The 26972-nt window shown below is 39.1% G+C and overlaps 1 protein-coding gene across 1 annotated transcript in view; it reads left to right on the top strand.

Annotated features, from left to right (window-relative positions):
- Positions 1–1205: 1205 nt before the first annotated feature.
- FRK (fyn related Src family tyrosine kinase) overlaps positions 1206–26972 on the top strand; it is a gene marked incomplete at both ends in the record, with an annotated part of 51676 nt that continues 25909 nt past the window's right edge. Inside the window, 2 exons of the mRNA XM_084262294.1 lie at positions 1206–1636; positions 21717–21838. Of these exons, the coding sequence (XP_084118420.1) occupies positions 1206–1636; positions 21717–21838 (553 nt within the window). The remainder of the gene's footprint in view (positions 1637–21716; positions 21839–26972) is intronic.

Genomic DNA, 26972 nt, shown 5'->3' on the forward strand with positions numbered 1-26972 from the left:
CAACACAGTGCAGACAGGCTATCTCCCGTGCTTCCTGCTCCCTCTCTGAGCACTGTGTGCTCCCCTGGCTGTGGTGATTTTCAGGTGTTGTTCAGCTTGGGCTGCACTGCTGGGACGTGGCAGGCACACCTCCGGGCTGCTTTCCCCAGCAGTACCCAGGACACACCTGCTCTGTCTGTATGCCAGGTTGTAGGTGCTTTAGAAATGGGAACAGACTGGTCAGTGTAGTTTCCTTGGCTGGCATGGTGACTGGAAGGCAGCCATTATTTTTTATATGTGGCTGATAGATTTAACCAGTCACCTAGAGTAATTTGTTGGTTTTGGGGTTTTTTTTTTGCAGCTAGTGCCTTTGTTTCCTTAAAATGAAGAATAAAGGATGAATTAAAATCTATTGCTGGCTTACCATAAGCCCCGTATATTTACTTTTCCTTGCAAGAAGTGCCAAATCGAGCTCAAAAAACCCCCAAACCCAACCCAAAATTTCCCTCCCAGAGGACTGTTTTGAAGGGCGGGTGTTTGGCAGGGGAAAGCACCAGGTGCGGGAGGGCAGAAGCCACAGGTGTGCTCCAGGTGAGGGCGTCTGCCAGCCTGGGGCAAGCAAAACCTTCCCCCAGGAACTGAAACCACCGCAAACCAGGAAACACACAGAAATATTCAAGCTGTCCGTGTCAGAGACTGCTGAGGAAACAGGCAGGTCAGCTTGGTTAATCATTGCTAAGACAGACTTTAAAGACATTCACTGACGATCATATGACGGGATCGCATCCGAGATTAGAAAACACCCGTCCCAAGCAGTGAGAGCTGAGACGCCTTCTTCCCTGCTTAGATGTTCTGACTCCGTTGCATTGCTGTGGGAGAAGAGGCTCGACGCTCCCTTGTTGTACCTGGAGATCAGCCCAGGGCAGCTGTTCTATTGCTTTCCTGTTCCAAAGGGGGAGCGAAGAAATTCCCTCCACATGTGCTTTGGCACTTGGATACTCAGGTTTCATTCCCAATCCAGGAGCTGCCTGTAATGAGCTCTCAGTGGGGCTCAGAGAGGAGCTTCCAGCTGTGCCAGGAGTTGTTTCATTTTATGCCAAAGGAGGAGGTCGAGAAGAAAAGCCGCAAAAAGCTAAAATGTTAATGGTGCGAGAATTGGTCTGAGGGTATCACAACTGGGAAAAGCAGAAGAAAAGCAGAAACGGAGGAAGGCACAAGGAAACAGGATGGGAAACTCTTATCAGAAGCACTGTGCCTGTTTGGAGCCATACATCCCTTGCTTATTCTCAGAGAGCGACAGCGAGCAGGATGAGAAAGGCGGACAAGTCTTCGCCAACCTTGCTGTGGTAAGGCACGACCTCCAAGCAGGACAGAAAGACAGAGACAGCAAGATAAAAGAGAAACCTTTACCTCCTCTGCCAGGCCAGCATCTGGTGAATATCTGCAGATTTGTGGCACTCTTCAACTATGAGGCTCGCACTGAGGAAGACTTGAGTTTCCAAGCTGGGGATTATCTTCAAGTGCTGGATGCATCTCATGAAGGCTGGTGGTATGCTAGGCTCCTCCTGCCAAAAGGGACAGTCAGTCCTGGCCGCAAGCTCCAAGGCTACATCCCCGCCAACTACATCGCTCCTGACCAGAGCATCGAAGCTGAGCCGTGAGTAACCCACATGGTGCACTCTGTTCTGTTAGGTTAGGTGGGTTTGGGGCAGAAGGTTAAGGCCTTTGCTCTCACTGACTGGTACCCTGCTACAGTCAACCTGCAGTGGTCCTACTGGTGATAGTTCTTCTCAGCATGTGCAAGGAGAAGACACTGTGATCAGAAGAAAATCAATTACAAAAGGCAGAGTGATGAGCGGGTTTTTTTTGGTTTAGATCTCTGATCACCTGTTTCAGAAGCATCTGGGAATATCATGTTGGTTACCACTGTGATGGTGAATTATTTTGCTTTGTATAACAGTACGTATCAGATGTTTCCCTGAGAGTGAAAGGACAACTTCTGCCCCAAACAGCACTCAGCCTGACCAGTCACAAAGTTAAAAATTAATTGGAGTTTCAGGTAGCTTCCTTTACACATTTAAATCTTCTTTACAAATAATAAGTAAGTCTCTAATGGATAACTTCTTCAAGGTTTCCTCTAAAAGATTTGTTTTGTCTCTGGAGGCAAATCTGCACTCTCAGGACAAAGTTAACAGGACTAAGCACTGCAGAGGCCAAAGGAGTGGATATAGCAATGAAGTACAAATTGACTTTGTTAAAGTTTCACTGAGTTTAATTATGCAACCCATGTTTTTCTGCCCCCTCAAAACATGTCCAGTCTCATTTAATATTCAGAACTAGAGCAGATATCACATGAAATCAGTTACTTGGCTCCCTAGCAATGATGTGTAGGGTCTGAGTCAGTCTGTGACGCAGAGTTATTTATGTGTGTTGCAATCAAAAGCAGCATTTGCTAAAATAGCTCTGGCTGCAGTTCTAGGGGATGTTTTGGCAAAAATTATCAGTGTGGGGATAGACAGCAGAAAAGGCATTCGTTATTGGTCTCAGAATTAATTTTGACTTTAGAGGGATGATGTTGCAGCTTTTCAGTTAAATCTCATTTGGACCTGAAACATCATATTCAGTCTGATCCACCCACCGAACTGCCTAGTGCTTGGGAAATTGGCTAAGATATGATTATGCCAGTCTTTTTTCAGCTGTAGGATTTGAGCTAGAGGCATCTTGGGGCAACTGTAAGATTCCTCTCTAACCTGAAGACCTTAATTTCCAGAGTCTGACCGTCTGTTTCTATTTCTGTGTTCAGGCAGAAAACCCTTTCAATGGCCATGTTCAAAAGAGTTCTTCCAATTGCAGAAATTAATCTGCAGGGAAGGCTTTTTCTGAACCTCTAGAGAAATGGTAGTAGGCTCTAATTCAGCTCAGCCTGGCCTTTGCTCTCTTTCAAGAACTACTTTTATTACAAGTCATCTAAGATATCTGCTTGCTGTTAATACTTTGAAAGTGATTTTGCTCAGTTATACAACAAAGTGTCTGCTCTTAAGGTCCCTTTTATCTTTCTACACCTACAGCATCAAATATGGAGTTAACTTTGCCCAAGTACATTGTTGCATAACCTCTGTCTTTTTCTTGTTACAGAACGGATTTAATTCTATTCCTTTCATATACCTTTCTCCCCTTCTTAATAAAGACCAAATATTGGCCAAAATATTGTCTTTATAGATGCATAGAACAGTGGGGAGGAGGAAATGAAGAGCTTTTTACTGTTTTCAGATGAAGTCATTCCTCCAAAATGTTTGATAAGATTCTAATTTCATACTAAACCTTATCTGGCTAAGCATATCTCTTCTCAGGTTTCCTCCTAAGTCTTTAGTCACCTTAGACAAAAATAAGTATATGAGACTGCCTTTTAGCAGGCCACACAGATATCCTTTCATACAACCACTGATTAAGTCAGGTTAGAAAAGACCTCTGAGGGACATTTGATCTAGTTTTCCAAACTCGAACCTGGCCATGTGCTTATGGGTATTTCCCCTTAAGCTTTTCATTGTCATGGTGAGGATATTTCTTTTCCCCCTTGTGTCCATCTGGAATCCTCCTTGCCACAATTTCGTCCAAGACTTCCCTTTCACCCACCCTCTACATTTCACATTTCTGTTACCGAAGTGAAACAATAAGAGCAAAAATAATAATGAATTTTTAAGGAACTAACTGTTGTTTTCCCTAAAGTAAAAGTATGAGGGTGAAAAAATATATTAAAATAATATTTCTTTAATTAAAATTCAGTGCTTTAATTATATTCTCTGCCTGAACTTTAAATTTAGCTTCTTTCATCTTTCCATTTTGATTTTAATTAGCTTTCTCCTTCGGTGTTCCTCATGGCCATTTGTGGGAATAGGAGACGTTTTTATTGAGTCCTTCCACCCTTTACACCACCCCTTTATGGTCCCAGCATAGAACTGACAAAGAGTGGAAAACTTACAAGCTCTATCACGTGTTCATCTGCCAAGATGCATACACACCATGTATTTGCACTGTATTGTTGAGACTGTGCAGTGTTTGTCAGGCACAGTTGATCAACATTTGCCCACAAGGCTGGTGAAGGGGCTGGAGGCCAAATCATATGAGAAACAGTTGAGGGAGCTGGGGCTGTTTAGCTTAGAGAAGAGGAGGCTGAGGGGAGACCTTATCACCACCTACAACTACCTGAAGGCAGGTTGTAGAGAGGTGGGTGATGGTCTCTTCAGCCAGGTGACAGGAGATAGGAGAAGGGGCAATGGCATGAAGCTGTGACAGGGCAGGGTCAGATTAGATACTAGAAAAAAAAATTGTTACTGAAAGAGTTGTCAGGGCCTGGAACAGGCTGCCCAGGGAGGGGGTTGAGTCACCTTCCCTGGGTGTGTTCAAAAAAAGGGTAGATGATGTCCTTAGGGATATGGTTTAGCATAGGATGGGAATGGTTGGACTTGATGATCTTCAAAGGTCTCTTCCAACCTTGTGATTCTGTAAAAAAAACAGCCTTTGAGCTAGTTGAAGGCACATTCCCTGCCACCAGCCAGTTTCTGTGTATCTGCAGAGACAATGGCAATTTTAGCTTATTTCTGGACTGATCTCCATCTTATTAGATCAAGACAAACTGTTTAAACTGTTATGGGAAACAAAAGCTTGGAATGAACACCAAACAGGTTGTATTCTATTGCAGATTATTTCAGTATGATTATATATATGTAATCTTCTGAAAACTGACATTCATATGCATGCATGGATACTCCATAAATTCACTTAAATAAAGGGGTAGAGTGGCATGGAATAATTCTGTAAGTCATGGAATGACTTAGAGATTACAGGGCCACCTTCTAAGTTTAGTCAATGTATGCTTTAAATATGCATGCAGAGTAGTCAAATTTCTTTATCTTAACATTTCAGTATTGTCTGTAGCCCTCAAGTTTACTAACAATATATATATGCTCCTTTTTGTCCACATTTTGACATGGTCTTTATTAGAGAAACAGTTAGAGATAAAAAAAGTCCATCTGGATCTGTGTTATCCTTTCTGGCAGGAGATAATGCTAGGTAGAAGACCATTTTGCCTCCTTGCTGATTTTTTTCAGGAAGAAAGGCTTTTTTGAACTTTTCCTTGTTAAGAAAGAGAATGAAGGAAAGTAAGAAGGAAAGCGAGGAACTTTTCTTCCTTGTCCCCATTTTCTTCCTGGAAGTTTCTTCATCACAGAGGCAGTGCTGATAAGGTGGATCAATAAATGGATGAAAGGGAAGAAAGGATGTGCAATATCTTATGTCTGGGGGAAACAAATATTAAATAGTATTTATAACAAAAGTAATTTTTGCGTATCCTTGGTTATCAGAATTTTCAAGCAGAACAGATAAAGGATGAGATTTCTTTACTGCTTTGCTCAGACCAAAGTTCATTTGTAGAAATTGTGTGCTGACATTGAAGGGAGACTTTGCTTCTATTATACTTTGGTAATATATTTATAATTATATTTTGACAAGACACTTAGTGCTTTTCTTCTCTCACATCATAGGTAGTAGTCAGAATCACAAGCCAGGCAGGTTTCTGAAGAAGTTTGGCTGAGGCTGTATCTGCTGCATCCCCTAACTTAGGAATGCTTTTCTTTCTGGGTTTAGATGCTTAACATTTAGAAGAAGGAAAATGCAAAATACAATTTGAGACACAGTCACCTAATTTACCTTGCATGTCCAGCAAATGATTACCAGAAAGGGTAAATCAACTAACACCAAAATCTGGATTAAAATACATACATTTCCTTCTCGAGGAGGGTGACCTTCCTGTCTCAGTGCTCTTTCTGTGCCTGTTATTCTGCACTATAAACAGGGACCATAGCAACGCATTCACCTGCCCTTATTTTATTACTGCCAGTTGTTTTAACTAAACAAGAAAGCGACTTTGTGCAAATTATTATGAACAACAAATACAGCCCAGCTGTAGTGTTGATTTTAATGAAGCAAAACAAAAGAAAACCCAACACTGTTGAAGTGACACGAGTTCCCTTTTTCTAGAGTAAGGGTGTACTTAAAGGGAGCTCTCTCCTGCCATAGTGATGGACCTGTTGACGGTTTATTGAAAGTCAACTTAATTCCATATTGTCATCCCAACATTATTGACACAAGACTGCTGTGCTGAGAGAAGTAAAACCATGCAAACTCCTAGTAGTTTAGGTTAAAGAAGATCACAGCAATTACTTTCAGAAACATTCCTTATTTCAGAGAGATTTCTTATGTAGGTGTTCTCCAGTTGGTGGAACACGAGCCCCAGACCTAATCAATGAAATCTCAGTCAATTCCAACATGAACTTTTTAAACAACCCTTCAAAAGCAGTAGTGAATTGTAGGTTATTTTTGTCAGTCCCCACAATTCTTTCACCTTCTGTGACCTGACTCAGCATTAACTATTTCATACATGGACGGAATATGAGTTGCCATGTATGAACAATGAAGTGTTCCCTGGGCTGACCCGTTTCAAACTTTCTGCAGTGTCAGGCTAGTGGGGTTTTTTTTGTTCATGTGGGTCACTTTTCAAAGCAGTATTTAGAGCCAAAATGTCTAGAGGCTCTTTTTAAAGTGAAACCTTAGATTCTGCTGAACACCTCAGAAATCTGAATGTAATCGGGGCGGTTTTATTGTGCTGCCTCTCTTACCCTCTTCTAATTCCTCTCTGTGTCACAGTACAAACTCCCAAAGACACCACCAGTACAATAATCCTTGTACTGAAACGAGCTTGTAAAAACCTATTTACAGCTAGCATGACTATATAAAGTAGTAGTAGGTTGTTCTCATGTTCTTGGAACCTTTCGTTAAGTATAAAAACTATTCTTGTGTAGTTTTTTAATAGAAAAAAGTTCTTTTATTCATGAAAATATGTGTTTATTATGAGTCACTGAAGTATCTGTGTATGAACTCATATAAAATTCAATCTTTTCTTTCAAGAAATAAAATGTATGTTTGTGATTTTGTGTGTGGATGCACGCATACGTACACAGTGTTTAAAAGACTTAGACTTCTGTGACCAGCCAAAACAGCCCTGTGAGGCAGGGTGTGTATTGCAAAGCCTGAAGATCATCCTTTTCATGTTTTTTGATGTGTTTTGTTCATAGCATCTGAAGTGCCCAAAGTTTGGAACTGGCATGCGTGTTTTGGAGTGCCTCTCTTGAATTTAAATGATTGAATACTAGAAAAAGATCATTAATTTAATCACTTAACTGCTTTAGTCGTGGTTGAGCATTGTGGTGCTGTCTTAAAGTGTATCTCAAACTTTGTCTTTCATTTCTGCTCATTTCTTAAACATGCATAAATAACACTGAGTGCAAAGGGAGATGGTTTACAGAAACGTGAAATGTCAGGTTTTGTCAAGTGCCGGCAGTATTTGCACAGCCATGTGTATACCCCTGTCCAGAAAATATTTGTCTCTGATCAGAAAGGTGGAAGGAATTATAGTATTGTCTAATTTAGGTCACCTATTTTCTGGCAATGTGGTTTTCTAAATATACAACATTGTCTATTCAAACTGGGAAATGAAGGCATTTCTCCCTGACTCGCCTTTATTTGAAACTGGCCTGTACGTTATAATCATTATATACTAGATTCCTTTTTACTAAAGAATTGAAGATGAACCATGTGAAGACCAGAAACAATATCCTTAAAACCTGCCAACATAGCCAGTTAGCTTTTCTTACAGCACAGTGAAACCCAGGTGGCATTTACAGTGCCTTTTAGAAAAACAAAGAACATGTAGTGGTCAGAATAACTCAATAGTTTGTCTGATGTTTTTTTAAAATTCAGACTCAGTAGGGATAAGCATTGTGTTTGCTAGCCTAGATTAGATGGTTTTGAGTAACGTTGTTGGCAAAACACTTGCCAGCTATTTTGTACAATGGTGACTGATTCCTCAGGAGCTGTCTTTGATGGCTCTCCGTGCAGCACAATGCAGACCTGTGCGACCCTGAGTGGTCTGAGCAGGTTTAGAACTGAAATACAGTAACCAACAGCTCAGCCAGGCTAAGAAGTCCTAAACCTGGACTGATTTAAAAAAAAAAAACAAACCAACAAAACTAGGTCATGTATCTCTGAAGAATTATTTTGTAACATGTAAAAAGCACTGTTGGTTATAGAGTACTTTGGGGCTTGCTTTGTGTAGGATCATATCTGTATTGAAGAGATTAAGTCATAAAAGCATAAGAAGTACCCTACAAAGTCAAAACAATGGCCCCTCTAGCTCCGTTACTCTGTTTCAGAAAGGATTTCATGAAAAGTGCACAGGCCCATCCACTTTCTTTGATCTGTTCCCTTTGTACTTCACCAGAGCCTGGAACTGTTGCATAAGCAGTGTCAGAGGGTACATCACTGCCATGGCTAATTACAGACCTATTGTCAAGTCTGTTTAGCAAAAAAGTCGGTGTTGACACTGCACAATTCTTTCTGTCTGTAGGCAAAGGCCAAGCTATTTGGAAAAATTAAAAAAAACCCAAACAAACAAAGCCCAAACCAAACTAAAAACAACTCACAAACCCCTCTTTTATCTTTGCAGAAAGTTTTATATTACTAAACAAGTGGAGGTTTTTTTGTTCCGGGTTGGTGATTACATAGTCATGAGTGACTCAAACAAACCCACGCTCAAAATAAACAAGCACAAAAGGAAAAGGCAGTGCCTCACAGGTCCCTGTGACATTCAGGGAGGGGACCTTTACAGACCACACCTGTCTGCCCAATCTACCATACAGCACTCACATCAGCCTGGGTTGAAGACCTCAGTGTCTTTGCCCCACAGATTTGCGCACCAACTTATTTCCTTACCTACCAAGGTTGCAGAACTAAACCCAGATTCTGTCCTGTGTTGTCTTCCAGATATTCTCTTCTAACATGAGGGTACGGCACAGATGCCTCATACAAACACTATAATAATGATGCAGCCTTCCAGTAGCCTAGTTTAGACAACATGGATTATACCTGTGCTTTAATCGTAAAAGAGATTAGTAAAAAATGGTACAATAAATCAGGATTCAGATGATTTTCTGTAATAAAAATTTGGTTCCTTCTTCAAGGTATGTAAGTACACATAGCAGAGAAAGAATATAGCTTATTAGGTGATATTTTCAAGAAGACAAAATATTATTTCATATTTACTACTACATGTAAGAGGAAAGAAGACTTTTCAGTGATTTTTAACTAGTACTATATGTGACATTTGAAGACTTTTCTTGCATTAGATCTTTAAAAAGAAGAGATTATGCTTTTTAGTTAAGAAGCTTATTCTTCACAGGAGGTTTTGTAAATGTTGATAATAACTGCATAAGAAAACCGTAAAAGTTAAAAGAAATCAGAATGGAAATCTACATCCTTGCCGTTTTCAATTCTCCAGACATGCTTAGAATTCACCTGGAAATAGCTTTTCAGATGAGCAAACAAAATATTGATCATGAGTGCATTCCTTTTCTTTATCATTTAAACCAGATAGAAATACATAGGGTTTTTCCATACTGGTACACTAATCTTAAACAATGAAAACTGGAAAAACAAAGCTGTGAATAAAATAATAAGCAATAGTTCCAGAAAGGATTGCACTAACTGACGTTTTCATTATTTCTCTGCAAACTGCTCTATAATCTGTAATATTTAATGTTATAAATTTATCCACAGTAACATTGGTAAACATTTTTCCTTAGCTTTCTCTCACTAGTGCAGATATATGGCTAGTTTCCTGAAAAATTAATACAATTTTTCTGTATTTATAGCACAAACAATTTTGTGGCACACCTTTCCAAACCTTACTTCAAAAGAAGAGGAAAAAAAATTGAGACTTACCTGTGAGAATGAATATATATACCATGAATTTCAGAAATGATGAGAACTTCTAAACTGAATGTTTAGAAGTGTGTGTATATTCTCAGCCACTGACATGGAAGTCTCAGAAACTGAATCGGTATCATCTGTATCCATAGAAAGTCACCTGATGTTTTTTTTGCTGTTCCAGAATGACAACTTGATTATCTTGGAAAGATAATTATTAGTTTTCTGAATACTTGCAAGGAGAGAAAAGAAAAAAATAGATCTTATTACAGAGCTAAAGTGTTTGAAAACTCACCTAGAAACTTCCTTTGATGCTGACATACCTCTCTGACATGGTGGTATGATTTCTTACAAAACAAAGCATGTGTGTGGGTCTTGGGCTGAAAACATGCCTAGATTTCGCACTGACATGGAATTGAGTGTGGTCAAGGAAAAATTTCTTCACCCAAAAGGGTTGTCAATCACTGGAACAGGCTGCTTGGGGAAGTGGTTGAGTCACCATCCCTGGAGGTATTTAAAATACATGTAAATGTGGTACTTAGGGATGTGGTTTAGCTGTGGGCTTAGCAGTGTTAGGTTTACAGTTGTAATCTATGATCTTAGGGATCTTTTCCAACCTAAATGACTCTGTGATTCTAGCTTTGCTACTGGAAGTCAGAGGTATCTTTAGTGTGTCACACTTTCCATCCTAAAATGTTACCCTGGAAACAGGGAGTCCATTTGCTTAAAAACTTTGTGAAAGAACCATTCTGGCTTGATGTCACCTGGGGGGACCAGAGTGAACAGTTCCTTTCTAAGTGGCCCTGCAAACAGAATGACCTGGTTGTTCGCTGAGAGGTGACCTGACAGAGGGCACAAGTCTATTCAGCCTGTGAGAGGTAGGCTGAGGAGGTACGTGCCCAAGCAAACATCCAGGAGGGAACTCTGCACAAAATGGATGGAGAAATCTTGTCTTCCACCAGCATCCTGTGCAGCCAAGGAGAGTTGTTTTGTTCCAAGGGTTTCTGTGTTACTCCTGTACTGAGGTGAGATTCCCTGTGAGAAAAGAAAATAATTTCTCAGCAATGATTTTCTCAAGAAAATCAATTGAGTGCTTTGGGAAGCTGTAATGGTTTAAGTGAATGTATGATTGAACATTTTCTTGTCCTTTTGAGTTTCCCTTAATGTTAAATCAATTGATGTTATTAGTGTTCTCTGTACCATGTTAGCATTAAGGCTACCTCAAGGTTTCAACCTTCTTCCTCAGTTGTTATAAATAGCAGAGTTATTGCTACTTTTAGAGTATATTAGGGCAGTATATCAGTACTTTTGTTCATGTATGTGTAAAAAAATGCATACAGGTAGTAGCCTTCATGCAAGATTTTACAAGGCACTTTGGAAGACTCTGCAGCAGAAATAGAGTCTGGGAACACATTTTAAGGGTTTGTTTTTTTTTTTAAAAGGGAATGATTATATGGCTATATTTCACACCCAATGTCCAAAAGCAATGCCCATTAAAGCCAATGGCAACCTTTCATAGATTTCAAAGGCAAGTTATTTTAGAAGGTTTTAAATGCAGTGAAGCCCTTATCCAAGTACAAAAACACTCCTGGGAACAAACTTTGGTACTTGACTTAATTCTCTTAAACTGGAGAAATATACCAGGCACTTATGTAGTTAAAGCACCACAGAAAAAGTAATATGATAGACGTTCACCTTTTTTTTTTCTCATATAGAACTTCAGAGCAGATTAAATAATACAGCATACAGATGACCAATATTGTGGAGAAGGAATGGAAATGGTGAAATTAATTAATTCAGAGTGGTTCCAAAGTATGTTTATTAATATAGTGATAGGGATTTTATATACATAAATATATATATGTATATACAAATTTAATTTTGAATTAATTTTGCAATAGTGAAGTGGGGGCTCACAGGATGAGATTTATTTATGGACATTTCCTCACATAAACTCTATCAGATTGGGATTTGTTTGCTGTCTTATTATCTCTTGTTCCTGTTGTGCAGTGAAGCTTGTATTGGGTGAGCTATGCTAATCAACGATGCTCATGCAGTTGGTGGTGTAATACCATCCCTACAGGGGAAATAGACGCTTCCCAGTCATCACAGAGTGGAGTAGCCATAGGTGTGATGGTTTGTCTTCCTGAAGTAGACACAGAGAAAATTCATTTCCCTGTTTGCAGCACAGTCAACTGCTATTATCAACTATTGAAAAATTAATGGGGTATTATGCATAATCCCTTACAACAGCACAGTTATGGACAACTGAAATACTTCCTGAAAAGGTTTATACACAACGTGTCAGGGATTTTTTTAGACTAATGCCCAAGTAATCTTTGTGTTTACATTTACGAGACAATAAATTTGTACCAGACAATAAGAGGAAACACCTACCTCTGCCGTGGATTTCACCACGCTTACTCATTGTTGAACATTACCTTTATCCAAACAAACCCAGGCAATTACTGTAAAAGTACCTAAAGCCCTGATAGGCCCTTTCTTTTAGGGTGCGGCTTATTATTTCAAACAAAAACAATGGAGTAACACGAAACAAAGCTATTTTATAGATCATAACAGAATTTAGAGTCTCAAAGTCCTTCTTTTTGACGCATCTGCTGCCCTCTTCTTGTATGAGCTAGCAATCTCCTGCAGTTTCTTGAGCTGGGGTTCTCCAGTCATTTCCTAGCGCAACCTGGGACCTCTTTTGGGTCTCAGCTGTACAGAAGGTCCATCTGCCTGGGTAGGCAGGTGTTTCATGCATTTCCTATGGCTGCATTCCGGTCACAGGGCTCATGTCAGGTAAGCATTAGAGTTCAGCATTAGAGTCTGGTTTTCAATGAGTAGAAAAATTAAACCCACTGTATTTTTTAAGTTGTTACACAATGTAAGTGTGGCAAAGCTGGTCCTTGAGTCTAGTAGTACAAAGATTTTTTTTTTTTTCCTGGCAATAACTTGCAATTTCCTACCTACCTGAAAATAAATGTTAGCAAAGGTTCTGCCTGCTTTTGGTGGTAGTCCATGCATGTTCAGTCCTGAAAGGATTCCCACAGCTGTAAGAGTGGTACATCCTGCAAATTCCTATATGTAAGCATCCATGTACATTGGGTATTCCAGCAAAATATTGACTACAGTGTGTTTCATAAACATGTTTAGATCACCTTGTTTGAACTAAAGAACCCTCTGTTTCATGGATGAATCTGTCACTTGCGTTCTAGTGCCCACCTTATGACCAAACAGGTATGAATTTCTCTCTAGAAAGGAAACATGGCTCACTTCTCCTGGAAGAAGGAAGCGGCAATGTTTTTCTTTTTGGTCATTTAGCTTTATTTGTGTCAAAAAGAAAAGTGTCCTTCATTTTCATTTTGTATCAAATAAAAATATTAAATGTGTCCTGAAACAAAATGAAGGGTATTGTTTAGTTGTATCTTGTCTTCGGATAACTTAGTCTTTTCTGAATAAAATTCAAAGAAAAAATGCTCATGTTTTGTTGAGAACTCCATTAGAAAACAGAAATTAAGAAACCTCTTTAAATTTTAAAATTTTCAATTATGAGCACCTCTATAAGGTTGTTTAGAAAATATAAGGAGAAGTACAGCTTCACTTTCCCTTTTTTTCTTTTGCCTCTATGTCTCTTCAGTTAGCACCTCTTGCATTCTGCCATCTCACCAATAAAACTCTCTCAAGTCAAACATAAATTTAGTATTTATGGAAAAATGCCAACCAGTCAGTTATAATCTGTTGAACATTACCAAGATGTTATCCAAAAAAACAAGAGCAAAATGGAATCTGTTATTTTCCAGAACTGTGCATTTATCATTGTAATGGTTATTTAAAGAAAAATAACGCTGTTCATCTCAAAATATGGAAAAATACAGTGGAACTTACAGCGTGTTGCTACAGACAGACTGTCGCTTTCAAACACGCAGTCAGACTTCTACATAGATACACATAACATCAATGAATGCTGGTCTGTCATTTTGTTAGATCTCTGCAGCTTGCATAGGGTAAGAGAGCCTTTTGTTTTTCACATGTTCTGTGTTTTCCCCCCGTGGAAAGAAAACCAGACTGATTCCACCCTCTGTCACTGTGAAAAAGACTCGGAAGCTCCAGATTCACCATGCAGTGGATAGTCTTTCAGTCTGTGAGAGGTTATTTACCAGCAAGGATCCGAGTAATACACGACTCAGGTCTTTACATATTAAGCAAATTCATTTGTGGTTACAAATGGTTAAACGTGCTGTCTTGCATAACCATCTCCCAAACCCCTGAAATTCTGGTTTCTCTTGGAGAAAACTAGTTTCTGATTGTGGTAAATAAGTAATCAGAACTCAGCTGTGTCACTGTACATTTACATTTTAAACAACCCTTTATTTCAAGTATCGCCCAAGTCAGGTACTTTCTGCAGGGTGCTAAGGTTTTAACTGATTAACTTACATAGATACAGAAAGCTGTTGTTAGGTAAATACTTTTTTTAAAGGCTTTCTATGACTCACTTGTTGCTTTGATGAGCAATGTTTAAACCAGTGCATTTAGCAGTGACCTCTAGTCAATAAATGCAGGATGAAAATGAATGTGAAAACATTCTCTCGGCCAGTACTACCACAAATGGTGTGATGGAGTAAGAAGGGGAAAGGGAAAAGATCTGTAGAGAGCAATCCTTGCAGTGAGAGTTAGTCCGTGAAATTGTTTCCAGAGATACCCTGAGAAATCGTTTAACCAGGTAGGACTGAAATTGCTGCTGAAGACTCATGCCCTGCGGGAGCAGGGTGAGCTGCAAACCAGCATTTGTGGAGCAGGTGCAGTGGCTCAGGCAGCAGCAGGTTATAGCCCTTGGGCAATAAATGCAGTCCTCAGTTTTGTCTTGTCTTTATTTTCGCTTCCTTGTTGACCGTTAGCTCTGAATTTCTGCCTTCTCTTCCCCCATCTGCTTTATAACACTCTGTGGTCTTCTCTGCCTTGAATTTTTCCTGTCCTGTTTTCTCCTTCCCTCCTGCAGTGCCCTATGCATCCTTTTATCATTAGCTTTAAATTCATTCCTCTTAAATTTTGTCCTTGTCCCATGCATCCTTCAGTATCTGATGATAAATGACCAATGATTGTGTATAAAAAAAGGGGATGGAGCTTAGCATAGGACAGGAACGGTTGGACTCAATGATATTAAAGGTCTTTTCCAACCTTCAAATACTGTGTATTCTGTGTGAGAGACAGACAGTGTTAGAAACAGTCCCAGGCAAGCCTGTAGAAGGAAGTAAAGAGGAAGGAGTCCATTTCCAAAGGACCTGAAACCCACTCTTATGCTTTCCAGCCTTGCCCAGTAAAGTCTGCAAGCCCTAGAATAACCCCGGACCTTTCACTATGCAGATTCTTGTGCCATGCCTGGGAAGGCGTGCGTTTTTGAAAAGGCTGATGAAAGGAATCATTTGCAAGTTTTCATCTTCATCCTTTAGCCTGACTACAGATTTTTAAATTCCTTTTTTCCCCAGTGCCGTCATCGAGTTCACTGCAGGCTCTAAAGGGGAAATTGAAGCAGCCAGTGCTCGTCTCCCACGCTCTCCTCCTCACACGCAGTTCATCATTTGTAAAGCACATCTGTTTCTTAACTACGTTATATCTGGAAGGCTTTCATCTTTGCAGTGATATTTCCTAATTTCATGAAATGTCAGCTCTTGGAGAAATTATATTACTTCATTAGTCTTATAATTAAGGCAGCCTAATATTTTCTTTCAGAAGAGCTTGTTTAGTTGCTTACAATGTTTGTAGCCTTTACCTGATGGGATGTGAATTTTCCAGGGGTGGTATCAGGCACAGGCTGCCTCCTTCTCTCCCTGAAAACAAAAAAACATGGCTCAGAACAATACGAAAAATCCTTTGTGCATGTACTTGGAGGAAGGGCTTGATATTTGATATGAAAAAGCATACTTTTTGACATCTAAGAAACCTTTGCTTCAAACTAACCAAGCTTTTGAAAGTAAACTTGCAATCCAGGTGTGGTAACCAAACAGATCCACTGGAATTTCACAGCTGCGATCTGTATTTTTGATATTTTGGGAAAACTCAGCAGGAGTTCGGAGACTTCCCCTCAGTGCAGGTGCTGGTGGCGCCCTTGGTAAACTTCTGTCCCTGCTTCTGCACTAATGTTTACCCACAGCAGACTGCAAACCTGGCATGGATTAAAAGCTGGCTCAGCAGCCCTCTTTGTCCTGTATGGATGACCGCAGCAAAGAGTGGCTCACGCAAGCCTGTTCAGGTTTCCATGTGCTGAGTAAGGACAGTGACCACAGGCTAATCACATGATGAAAGTAATTGAATAAGACCCTGGAGGATCTTTTTCTCTCTCTTTCTCCATCTCTTTAACTTTCCATGCACCTCTCCTTGACTTCTGTGATGCAGAAGTTAGCAGCTTTTGCTCTCTGAATATACTACACACTATATGACACTAAATTCCCTGAAAGGTAGGCCCTAGACATTTCACACTGGATGTCCAAAATTAGTAGAATATGCTTATAATAATGTCTTATTGCCTTAGTCCCTTTCTGTGGTGTTTCTCCATTGAAAAAAATATTTTACAGGCAAGAGTGCCACAAAAAGAAATTAATGAGTGTTTGTAAAGCATTCGGATATTATAGTCATGAACACTATAATAGAGGCTGCTAGGAAATTAGCCACCCATGTAATTTTATAACTTGTATTGAGAGCAGAGGCTAAACAATGTATGGTAAATAAACTCTATCCACGCAATGGCAAAACAAAATCGAGGGTAACTATTCAGTGAGCAGCATTCGTATTAACGCTGTAGGAAACAGTCAATGTGGCCATGTAATTAAAGATGGTATCACACTGGATTTTCCTGAAAATAGCTGAGTGGATGCCATGAAAGCAATACTAATATTGTCATCTCTGAAGTTTGGGGTTCTCAACTTTGCAGCTACAGCTTTCTATGAATGTAGACTTTGAGGTTTTTACAATGTAAGATTTATAAACTGTTAAAGATTTCCTTTATTTGTTTTAACAACCTTTCTGCATTCCAGAAGAAACTGGGATATATTTGTTTTCAATAAGTACAGTATGAAAGTATTTTATTTGTCATCACCCAGGACCTTTGCCCTAATTGCAGTAATTCTTTGCTCTTCTTATCCTAGGAAATCTTTTATTCTCCTCATAGCCTAGCACTACAGACACAGTTAACACAATCCAGTTAATCTACCAGACTGCCAGCTAACCTATCATAGTGGAGAGTTCTGAATGGGAACTACAGGAATTGCCACAAACCCTCCCTATGCCTGAGATTTCACAGTCTTGAAACTTACACTAACATGAGAGGGTAAATCCTAGTTGTAAGCACTTATGAAAAGAGAAGAGAGGTGCCCTCATGCCACAAAGTCCTGGGTTTATCTAAAGCTCAAACCAGGCCTACAGTTAGCATTAGGGCTTGAATGAGTCTTAGGGTGAGGAGGATGACAAAACCTAGAGCTCCAGTATGAATAAAACTGCAAGGCTCTTCTCAAGAAATGATGTCTACAGAAAGAAATATCTCCCATTAAGTGTTATCTGCCCCAAGACTCAGGGGGATGTGAGGGGGAGGGTTGTTGGTTAAAGATCAGTACACACCTTGCATTAGAGCTTGGAGTTGATGTGTTTTGGGTTTTGGATGGGGATATTTGTGGGGTTTTGGTTTTTCCACCAGAGTTTTATCTTTTAGACACCTTGACAGGCACAGTAAACTTTGCCAGTGGTACAGTATTGCCAAACTTTGCCTCCTTATCTTTAGTGATTCTGTCAGCAGCTATGTAGCACCCAATACCTTTGGCCCATATTACTTTCCCTATCTTCCACCTTCCCGATAAAAGGTCTCTGGCATATCTTCCTGCTATAAGAAAAAAAAAATGCAGAAGTATATTTATAGAAGCTATTTATATTTTAGCAGATTTTTATGTAGCAAAGCACAAGGAGACACAAAGCAGAGACAGGCAAATGGGGCTTTAACATTCAGAAAGACGTCAGCAGTGCATTGTAACGTGGAGGACAGAGGGCTTCTGACCAAAGGCAGTGATGAGCCAAGTAGCACTGTCAACTTGTGTTGAACTCATGACTCCATTTTGATTCAAGCTGGACTGAATGGGGAGGCAGGGGTGAGCATAGGTGAGATGATCTCTGTTAAAAAAATTGCTCTTCAAGAATAACCACTTTGATGAAGATGGATCATTTCTTTGATGGAAGAAAATGATTGTAGGATAGAAGTATTGGTCTCAGCAATGATATTGTCACAGTCAGGGAACATCCCATGACAAAGCCTGTTATGACATGTGTCCATCAGCTGTTGACATGGATCAAAACCCTGCCAGTGGAATTGATAACCAGTTCAGAAGGGGTCACTACACTCTGAATAACCACCATGAACCTCACTGGTACTCTAGTATTGGGCATTATCTGTAGCAAGGAAAGACTGGTTTTATTATGGACCTACAAGAGGGTTATTTTTTCTGTCTCCAAAGTTGTCCTATATATGTTGAACAGAATTGACCTGGAAGTAGCCTGAAATTGTTAATGAAGGGGTTTTTGAGATCTATGAATGATGGTGGAAACAAGAGATTCTGAGGAAGCTGCTACAAATAATCTATATAATTATTTATGTTGGGAAAGATTTTTTAAGGTCATTGAGTCCATCTGTTAACCTAACACTACCAAGTTACCACTAAATCATGTCCCTAAGCACCCCATCTACACATCTATCAACAGCTTGCCTGGGCAGCATGTTCCTATGCTTGGTAACCCTTTAGGTAAAGACCTTTTTCCTAACATCCAATCTAAACTTCCCCTGCCACAACTTGTTACTTGGGAGACCAACACCCACCTGACTACATCTTCCTGTCAAGTACTTGTAAAGAGTGATAAGGTGTCCCCTCAGCCTCCTTTTCACCCCAGTTCCCTCAACTATTTCTCCTAGGAGTTGCTCTCCAGACCCCTCACCAGATCGTTGCTCATCTTTGCACATGCTCCAGCACCTCAGTGTCTTTCTCAATGTAGTGAGGAACCCAAAACTGAACACAATTATATGAGGTGCAGTCTCACCAGTGCAGAATACAGTACTACTTCCCTAGTCCTGCTGGCCACACTATTTCTGATACAGTCCAGCTTGCTGTTGGCCACCTGGGCACACTGCTGGCTCATTTTCAGCTGAATATCAACCAAAATCCCCAGGTCCATTTCTGTTTGGCAGCTTTCCAGCCACTCTTCCCTCAGCCCTTCCATACCTGGTAATCTGCTGATCCTGCGTTGATAACTGTGACCCGGAGTAATCTGGCCGTGAACTGGAGTTCAGAGTGAAAGTGTTTATCAACTGCTAATTCATCCTTCTCCTGAAGATTGGCTGGTGCCAATATTGCACGCTGATATCAGGGAAAGTGCTAGTTAGGTAACTTGGGCAGTGGATGGTGCTTGACGTTTTAGTGCTGGTTTTCCAAGTGTTCTGTTTCAAAACCTCCATCTAACTTTGAGCTATAAAAACCAAATTGATTTACTGAAGATTGGGTGCTGTTTTCGGTTTGACCTTCCTATCCCACAGCATAATATCTCACAGTGAGCAAGTATTTTGATTCCCTCTTTAGAGTATTTTTTCCTCTAAAATACACACTTCTGAATCAAGTAAAATATTAAGCCATTTAAAGCATAAGGTCAATCACTAGAAATTGAAATAAGCCCTTCACACTTTATAAAAGGAATTTAAACTACCATTTATAATGGAAATAGTACTTTAAATTTGAGTGTGCTTTTGTTAAAAAAGTGAATAATAAATTAAATTATTTGCTTTGAGGTTAAAGGGTTATTTTTTTTTTTTTCACAACCAGTATTGCTTTTGGTACTCTATGATTGCTATTGCAAACTCAATGACTTTGAACTAAGAATCCCATCTTCAAAAGCATTAAAAGTAATTTTCATTATACTTTTTGAAACATTTTAATCAGATAATACAAAGTCAGGCAAATGAGGTAATATATAATATGTGTCCACTTTTCACTCTCCATAATAATTGCTTTGGTTACACTTACCTTCTCAAATACTGTTGCTCTAATAATCTTATTTTGCAAGTCAGGATCTTTTTAACTGCTAACTTCATCTGGAGACAGATCTACATGTTACATGCCCTCTACATAATCTTCAATGGTAAATTCATATTGATTTAAATGAAGTTTTTCCAACATAAGAAAAATAAACAGATAATTTGAAGTATTTTGAAGTAAAAGGAACAGATGCATGTGCCTAAAGAACATGCATTTATGGAAAAACGTCAGTTCAATTCTCTTCAGATCATATAGTTTATTAGTTTTCACTTGTTATTCTCAAAACTGTTATTTTTAGAAATTTCAGAAAGGTTCTAATTCAATTTTTAGGGTAGATGAATTTTTCTTTGGGACTTGAATAGTGTTGAACCTGTGCTCTGTCCTCTCATTCCTTTGATGAGAACCTCAGTCAAGGATTTGAACAGTTATTGATTACTTAGTTTCCTACAGGATAATTAATGAATTAGTTTAATTAATTACTTGAATTAATCAACATGTTTAATTAATTAAAATTGTTATTAACACTTTCCAGATTTCCAATGAGATACCTTTCCTTGCCAAATATGTATCAAGGCCTCCAAATCGTCTTGGAATCAGAGGACAGGAATGTAGGCCAGAATATCTGAATTTCATTTTCTTTTGTTAACACAGCATACTCAGCGTAGCTTATCATATCCCTGTCTGTATTTCCCTCTTTTTATTTCATTTTTATTCACACAAAGCCATTTTTCATTCCTCATGCTTGCTCAGCCTAAGTGTCACCCAGTGTTCTCATTTATATCTTCCATTCCTTGTGGTGATTACAAGCCTTGCAGATACTAAAGTAGGTTGTTGATGACTCCTTCTGTACTTTCCTCTTGTAATTGACAAATCAGGTAGTTAGCTGAATAGGCAACTTGTGATGCAATACACTGACTTATCTGAAATGTTTACATAATAGGTTTACCTATGATTAATTTAAAAGGAGTTCTCCTATGAGTATATGGCATGATTCTGATAAGTATTTATCACCATTTACTCCAAATAAGGGGTGGGGCTAATCTTGGAAAGAGGTTTGTATGTTTGTTGGATGGAAGCTGAATGCTGCCCCAGTTGAAAATGCTGACACATCCTAACCTTTTTTTCCATTTAATTTACAGTCAGCACAAAGCAGCAGAAGTACCTTCAGAGAAGGAAACTGCAACTGTTCCTTGATCAAACCCTTGTAAAATACAGAGTTTAGTGAGAGAGGAAAAATATGTATTTCAAAGGAATACATAGATGTAGGCTGTTACGGAACAGGGATGTTGAGATGTTTGCAGTGACTTGAGGGTCATACTGGTTTTGTTTGTCTAACAGCAGCAGAGCTGAAAAGTTACCCGTAACTCATATGAGATATCGACGTGGCAGTGGAATGGGGAAGGCTGCAGGGTGTTTTATCTCTTGGAATTTGAGAGCCCTTCTGCAGTTTTGGGAACCTTTGACTTTTAAGATGTCAGGATGTTAGCACATACCTGCACCTCTGCATAATTCAAGTGGCATCGGTGGACTTGGCATCAATTTCCACCTTGGCAAAATTTATTCATGATTTTTTCCTGGGACAGGGCCAGTCTATAACTTTTTAATTCTTGTTCTCTTGAAATCAGTAGGACTTCCCATCAGCAATAAAATCCAGATTTCACTCAAATGTGTAAGCAATATTTTCTAGCAATAAATTTGTTGTGTAGTTCTTGTTGGCTGTTTTTCCCCATGCTATTGGAATTTAATTAGCATGGCACAGATTATCTTTTAGTAAATATGCAGCATGTTTATAAAAGCTAAATTGTCTTCCTGGTATGTTTCACTGACTGGTAAAATTAATGTTTTTTATTTGTTCAGATGGTTTTTTGGCCCAATCAAACGAGCAGATGCCGAGAGACAACTGTCATGCGATGGAAACAAAACAGGAGCCTTCCTAATCCGAGAAAGTGAAAGTCTAAAAGGCGAATACTCTCTTTCAGGTACAGTCTAGTTTTTCATCTTCAAGAATGTTTTTAAATATTTCTCAGGTGATCTGGACTTTTTCATTTTTGAGCATGATAAACTGTGGGCACGAAAATGAAATTTATTTCATAATATATTTATTTCCCAGAAGATACATAAAGAAAACTTGGCAAGAGTAATTTTGGGTTTTGATAACATTTATATGCTTTGTCTATCAATATGCTCAGAACACAATTAAATTTCTTACCCTTAGTACTTCCAGTGCTCTGGATGCCTTAAAATAGAAATTATTTTCATGATTAAAATGCCCCAAAATACATTACAATTGTACTTTATGGTTCTGATTAGTATACAAAATAAAAATCAAACCGTGTTGTCAGATATCTGCTATTTAGGAAAATAAGATTACTGCTAGAGCACAAATAGGTTTGTACTTGCTTGTTTTCAGGGGCAAAATGATAGGAAGGTCTTCAAAGCTGTACATTTGAATCTGTAATATTTCATTGAAAAATTAGTTGTAAACACCAGTTGAAAGTTAGATTTATGACGACGATGGGTTTTGAAATGTATTTAAAGTCCTTTATTTGAATCCAAAAGACTTCTCAAATAAGGAAACTTATTTGATAGTAATGTTACCTCCTCACACATATCATATTTTTCAGGTCATAGATATTTGCTGTTTTAGATAATGAGCATGATTGGTCATTGGTTGTTTTCTGTGAACGTTTTCCAAACCCGTTAAACAAGTCTGAGTCAGGAGTATAATGTTGACCCTGAAACAACAGGGCTATACACCCAAAATTCCTAATGTGCTCTGTCTCTATAATTCCATATGCCAGTAATGTTTGTGAATAAATCTAAATTGTCATGTGAAGAACTATGTCAGTAAAAAAGAGGTGTCTTGTGCATAAACAGATTTTTCATAGTGTCTACTGTTTTGCCTGGATGTTAATGCACCAGTCACCTTCTGAGCATTACAGAGAAACAGAATAAGCAGCTTAATGGGCTTTTGATGCACCCTTAGTTTCTCTTTCCAAAACATAAGGTGAGGGTATATATCTGCAACACCTTGTGGTAATGGGGGGGAGGTTGTGTTTTGTTGCCAAGACAAAGAAACACATGTTGCCCTTGGCGTGAAATACAGGTGAAGTTTATGAAAAAAATATGATATTTACAGTTCTGGGAGAATTCACTCCACAGTCTTCAGTTTGCCCCTAAGGAAGTTTGTTCTAGCCAAGGAGCGCTGATATCAAAACTAACATCAGCAAGGAATCAGACTGCTCCCAAACTGTGACTGATCCCTTCAGTGTGCACACACCCTTTTAGCCAAAGATTACATTATAGCTGCAGACTTTTCAAAATGCTTTCCCTCTGTATGCCAACATCCCTGTCTTACATGTTTCAGCTTCCTTAAAGTGTTCTTCATCAGTGAACTGATTTCGTCCAAGGAGTGGGCTGGACTGATAACAGCGTAGTGTTATGCAGGGAAGGACAGATGGACCTGTGTCTTCTCCTTAATCCTGGCACTTGAATACACGACACCTAACTAAAAATCAGTGAAAAATCTTGTGCTTGTGCACCTAGGGATAGAAATGCAATTTCTTTTAATTATTCTCCAACTGTAGGCTTCTAAGAAAGATTCAAAATCTTAATTCTTTACCCTGCATCCAGGCTACTTCTCCAGCAGGAAGGCAGTAGTACCTTATTTAAACTATGAAGTACCACAGATAAAACCCCAAAAGAATGAAAATAAATATTAGGTTAGCATTTGTGGTAGGATGAGATCATACTTTGATGCTGCTGTTCAATTTTTTCCTTGCAAATTATGGATAGAAAGTATATTCAATCTGATTTACTATGTTTAATTCAATTATAAAAGCTTGTGGTAGACATTTTTCAGGTTTCTGTGTAAGTTAATTTGGGAACAGGAGATTTGGTGATGGCTGCTGCGAGCAAGATATGAAACCATCACTGTGGATTTCTTCAGTGTGGGTTTGTTTGATGAGGGAAGGGAACAGTGGTGCTGAAGAATGTGATATATATTGGGGCAAGGCTCCAGCTGCAGGAGACAGCCCTCCATTCACAAACGTGGGTTGTCCTCTGAGCATATATGCAGGTATATATGTATTAGCTCAGTTTCATTAAACATTTGTGGTCTTTTAGGCAAAGAAAGGGAATAAACTTGGAAGCAGCCCAGCCTGTAGAGTATTAAATGACATGATTTACCAGTGTGGCTGGATCTTTTAGCAGCTTCCCAGACTTGAACGTAGTTTAGCGTTGACATGCTACTTCATCCTGAAGAACTAAATATTATTTGCTGCTTACTGAACAGGCTTGACTGAACAGTGCCTGTTTGTATTGTGCAAGGTTTTTTGCTTCCAACCTATTAGTATACATAATGGTCCAGACTTGGTGTGTCCATAATCTCATTACTTATGTCTACTTTTGGGAGAACTAGTGCGTTCTAAAGCAAATGATGAAGTGGGCTGTGCTGTGGGGAGAGTTAATTGAAAGAAAGGTTTTTAGTCCTCCAGATGCTATGGAGAAGGCAGTTTTTCTGTCTCTCTTTGTTCCATCTGGAGGAGTTGTGAGACACTCAAACTTGAGGCAGGAAAGCAGTGTTTTCTTGAGGGATAGTGATTCAGGAGTATTTCTTTTAAGAGGTCTTGGATGGCTACTATCTCCATGGTAGCTGATACATTGATGGGAGAAGCCCCAGCCTGAGATTTCAGAATATATCTCTGATTTCAGTTTCCTTGCTTTTATTTTTTCAGTGAAGGAAGACTACACCCCCAAACTCCCATTCTCTGTAGAGCTGGTTTGGTTTGCTCTGCCTTCTATTGATGCTTTGGTTTCACTCCAGAGTAGATTATAGTGACTAAAAGAGTGACAATCCAGCTTTCAGAATTAAGGTCTTTAAGAAAGTACTGTAAATCTCTGTCCAGCCTAACATTTAAATGTAATAAAGATAAAAAGGAAAAGAAATAGAAAAGGAAGACAGAATTTTACCCAAGAACCCATAAACTAATTTTATGACTTTCATGCTTGATTTCATACCCATATGGGCAATTTACAAGAGATTTCACGTTAATGAGGGAGTCAAATGGATCTCCTTAGGAAAAAAAGAAAAGAACAGAAAAAGGATCAAACTCTTTCATTAAAATGACACTTTTCACTTCTAACTTGCCTTGATGGGAAAACTCACAATTTGTAAGATTTAGATGAAAAATGGTTATTTAAATTAAAAGCAAAAAGTTGTGTTCAGAAACATTTTTCCGAGCTATGAAGAGTTAAATGGAAAGCACATCAAACCAGATAGGCCACTGAGATGTGTTGCTATCATTTTAAAGTGTTTGACATTTTAAAAATAGGTTTTCCCATTTTAAAAATGCACATGTTGTCGACAGATTTTTATGTTGATGACTCCAGCATCTGGTGTGAAATGTATTAAATTTTAAACATGTTGGTGCCATCTTAGACATTGCCTCTTTTTAATTAAAAGCCATAATTTAGATGTGCTCAGCTTAATTGAGTGCCATTGCCAATGTTAGCAGGAGGCTCTCTACTTCCCCCATCACTGAATAATGGTATCTGAAAGACTGATTGCATTAAATGACAATGTAAATGGTTTGTGTTTTCTTCCATTTTTTCCCCCCTGCTCCTAAAAAAGATTATGTGGTTTCCTTTAGGCCAGATTGGATTTCAACGTAGGAAAAATAGGTAGTTGTTTAAAGCAGCAGACTGATAGGAGTGGCACAATCATGGCCGTAGGAGGAGAACAGTTTCAGAGCAGCCCCTGCACCCATTCTGTGCTGGTGCTGGTGATGTCATAAGCCACCCTCCTCCCACATCTACCCTGGGCATGGAGACTGAGCATGTCTCCCGCTGGCAGTGCTAGGTGAGGGCTGCTGACAGGAGAGATTCTGGGACACTGGTGGTAACAGTACCTTAGTGCCTCCGTGATTCATTTGGTGTAGATGTTGACCCCCTTGATGCCACTATAAAATGGAATTTTTCTGGCCCGGGAAAGGAGCAGTGAATAGTTTTATTCTCATCCTTGTGTTGGCAAAATCTACTTCTGCATGGCCCAACCTTATGAAGATGGAAAGCTGTGAGAGAGGAATGACTCTGTTAAAGCGAAACCCTGACGAAATCCAATGGGGAGTGCTGATTCTTTTGTGAAGGGCAAGTCAAGGAGAAAACCACTGCAGTCTTCCAACCTAGTTGCTGTCAAACTATGTGAAGTGACCCTGTCCTGTTAAACAGTCTGTTATAGATGTAGGGATGACTGGAAGCACCAAGGGAGTTATGGATAGCTCTTCCTTGAGTGACATGTGCTCTGTGTCCTGGAGCCATACCATGCTGCAGCTCTGTGAGTGTGTGGTGCAGGAGTCGTACAGCAAGACTCAGCCCTGAGATACAAGTAAACAGCCCCCTGTCAAATACTGCATTAATCTCAGATGTTTATCACGAGAAAAGAAGGTATCAGCGCAGAAATTGTCTCCAGATTCTCCACACACATCGCTGCCTGACCTGTATACTGTCAATCATAAGGCTTCATACAACACTCATTTAAGAAATTATAGCACATCCTTCAAACCAACTCTTGCATTAACATTAGCTGCTTCACAAGTAATAATTATAACGCTACTCATAAATAAAGCAGGTAGCGAAACTACTATCACTTGTGATATACAACTGAGACAGGATTAACAAAGTCATCCTGTGGGCCATTTATTAATCATAAATAGCAATTCATTTGGCCAGATGCACTTAACTGTGAGCTCTGGAAAAGCCATTACGTTTCCAGTCTGTTGTTCTTGAATTACTCTTCCCTTCATTTTGCTTCAGCGCTATTTCCAAATGATACTTCACAAAAATATTGCTGCATTTTATAATTAAAATATATTAATTATGAGGTGTTAATTAAAAGGAAATGGCATTTGAATAGCATGATGAAATTATCTTTATTCTATGGAGTTATATTTACAAATAGTCCTATTTATGGTCCTCGTGCAGAGTCGTAAGTTGCTACATAAGGTCTCTCCAAAATATTACCTGTGGTAGGTACAAAACCTCCCAGTATTTTGAACAGCTCCTGTTTGCCCTCTGGTGGCCTGGGACCACAATCGCACGGTACACAGGGAAAAT

This window comes from Gallinula chloropus (assembly GCF_964237585.1).
Source record: "Gallinula chloropus genome assembly, chromosome: 3".
NCBI lineage: Eukaryota > Metazoa > Chordata > Aves > Gruiformes > Rallidae > Gallinula > Gallinula chloropus.